The sequence below is a fragment of the Loa loa genome, assembly GCF_000183805.2.
Source record: "Loa loa unplaced genomic scaffold supercont3.496, whole genome shotgun sequence".
Classification (NCBI taxonomy): domain Eukaryota; kingdom Metazoa; phylum Nematoda; class Chromadorea; order Rhabditida; family Onchocercidae; genus Loa; species Loa loa.
Genome location: NW_018108676.1, coordinates 30,787 through 33,266, shown reverse-complemented (window position 1 = coordinate 33,266; position 2,480 = coordinate 30,787). Strand labels below are relative to the sequence as shown.

At 21.5% G+C, this 2,480-nt stretch overlaps 1 protein-coding gene across 1 annotated transcript; it reads right to left on the bottom strand.

Moving 5' to 3' along the window:
• Window positions 1–303: 303 nt before the first annotated feature.
• LOAG_13086 (hypothetical protein) lies at window positions 304–1,586 on the bottom strand (the record flags this gene model as incomplete). The annotated part of the gene is made up of 4 exons (XM_003148597.1): window positions 304–446; window positions 1,095–1,203; window positions 1,426–1,474; window positions 1,576–1,586. 4 exons carry the CDS (start codon window positions 1,584–1,586, stop codon window positions 304–306), a joined length of 312 nt encoding a protein of 103 aa, XP_003148645.1.
• Window positions 1,587–2,480: the final 894 nt, after the last annotated feature.

Sequence of the window (2,480 nt, the reverse complement as noted above, 5' to 3'; positions counted from 1 at the left end):
AAAAAAGAAAGAATGAAGACAAATTCTATTTTTTTTTTGGTAAAGAAAATGTTCTCATTGCATATTTTTTGTTTGATTAAATTTATAATAAATAAAAGATTAAAGTTACAAAAATTTTAAATAATAAAAACTAAAAAGAAATTTTTTTTTTCTCTAATTTTCTCAAAATTTCTCAATTGGTAACTTTTTCTTTCAAACTAACTGATATTTCTTAATGGTATAACTCTGATAAATTTAAGTAACAAAAAATTTCAAAAGAAAACAAAAAGAAAAATGATAGAGAAAAGAATTTCCTAAAACTTTTTAGTCGATACTTTTTTTTTGTTTTCCTAAAAATTGACCGATATTTTTTGGTGGTATGAATCGTTGACGTGTCACAATCGGATCTTCACCAACAATATTTTCAATCATAATTACACCATATTGTGAAGAATATAGCGAAATAGCTGTAAATAGTTAATTGCTTCAATTATTTCTCTTTCTTTCCTTTTATTTTTATAAAATTTGAAAAAAAAAACATTTCTTAACAATTTGTTGTCAATTAAAATTTAAAAATTTTGATGAGAAATAATTTTAAGGCTAAAAAAAAAAAGTTATCGCAATGGGTTCATTAAGTGCTTTTCTTTATTATTTCAAAAATTTAATATTAATATCAAATCTTTTGGATAATTATATTATAATGTAACAATAAATCATTTTCTAATGTATAAAAATTGCATTTAAACCAAAAACTAATTAAAATAATTAATTAAAAGCAAAATCAATATTTGTAAGAAAATTATAAAACAGGGAAATAACTTTTTGTATATTTCAACATTTATAAATTAGCCCATAATGATCACCACTAATTAATTATGTTTAATAAAAATTTTGGAATATTGTCAAACGTTAACAGTTAAAATTATCAAAAGTAAAAACATGACGATCTAGTTAAAAATATGATTTCATCAAAGAAAAATTTTGATAAAATTGTGGTAAAATTTGAGATTAGGAATATAGCAATCTACAGTAATACAAAATACAGTAGTATAACAGTCTTTATTATTATTTATGCCATTTAATTAACTAGTTAAAATTAAAAAAATAAGTAGTACCATTCATGGTAATATGTGAATTCGATTCTTGTTCATGAATTTTACGGCGATTCAATTGTTGATTATCAATTGCTTGCTTCATTAACATATCATTGCTTTTATCAATTTCCTCAATTTAATTCATTTCATTTCAAATGTAACTTAATTTGTGTGAAATTATTGGAATCATACTTGCCAAAAGTTTGTTACAGCTCCATTTCTTTCATTAAATTAATTATCCAATTAATTGATTAATTAAACATGTTACCAAAATATGTAAGATGGAATTGGAAATACTTCAGTATTAGTATTAATTAACTGGGCATATATAATTAATTATGAATGCATTTACCTTCCTTTGTAATTTATGATTTATCACACCACCAGATAACACAATTAAACTATAAATGCCGGTAAAAATTAGGAGAAAATACCGGAAACGATATAATGATTGTTTAAGACATCTGATGACACTTGTCATATCCCAATAACTTTTTCTCACTTCTGTATCATTGTTTAAATCATCTGAAATGTTAATTAATTATAAAAGCTAATTGGAACAAAATAAAAGAACGAAAAACATCATCAGATAATAATTTAGAGAATTTCCCAAGCACATTACAATTATTTAACTAATATTATTTGCAATAATCCATGTGAAAACTTTCAATTGTCAAATAATGCTGTTGAAATTTCATTAATTTTTTTCAACGAAAAGATAAATCACAAGATTTTAATTTAATTTTATCACAAAAAGTTCACATTTTTATCAATCAAAATGGCATACAATGACAATAATCAATAAGGATAAATGAAATTGTTTAAGTAAATTAGCAAAACTAAGAAAAAAAAAAAGAAGAAACTGAATATTTGCAAAGATTCTTTTACTATGATTGAAACATCATTTGTCAAACATTAATTTTAATTCAGAATTCAGTAAATTAATTAACTAAAATTGATTTGAGATCTGCCTTATTGTTAAACTAAAAACACATTAAATATACGATAATAATAAATTTAAAGATAATACAGCATTTCTCCTAAAATATTTCGGTTTTAAATATCTTTTGCGCAAAAAACGGAATAATAACATCTAAAAATAAAATATATTTAAATTTTCCAACATGAAATTTAAAAATTTTCTAGTTTACAATAAAGGTAGTTTACATTAGAATTATTCTAAAGCAAACAAATATTATAACTTTGTTCACAAATTGCAATAATTTGGAAAAAAACATAGTCAACGCAATTTTTTTAAGCCAGAATTTTAAAATTTAAAAAAAAGACAAAAGTGCAAATGTATTTTACTTTTTTTTTAAAAAAAAAAGAAAGAAAGGAAAATTCTATTATTATTTAAATATAGCATTCAAATATTTCCATTAATTTGCATTTTATATTATTTTCATT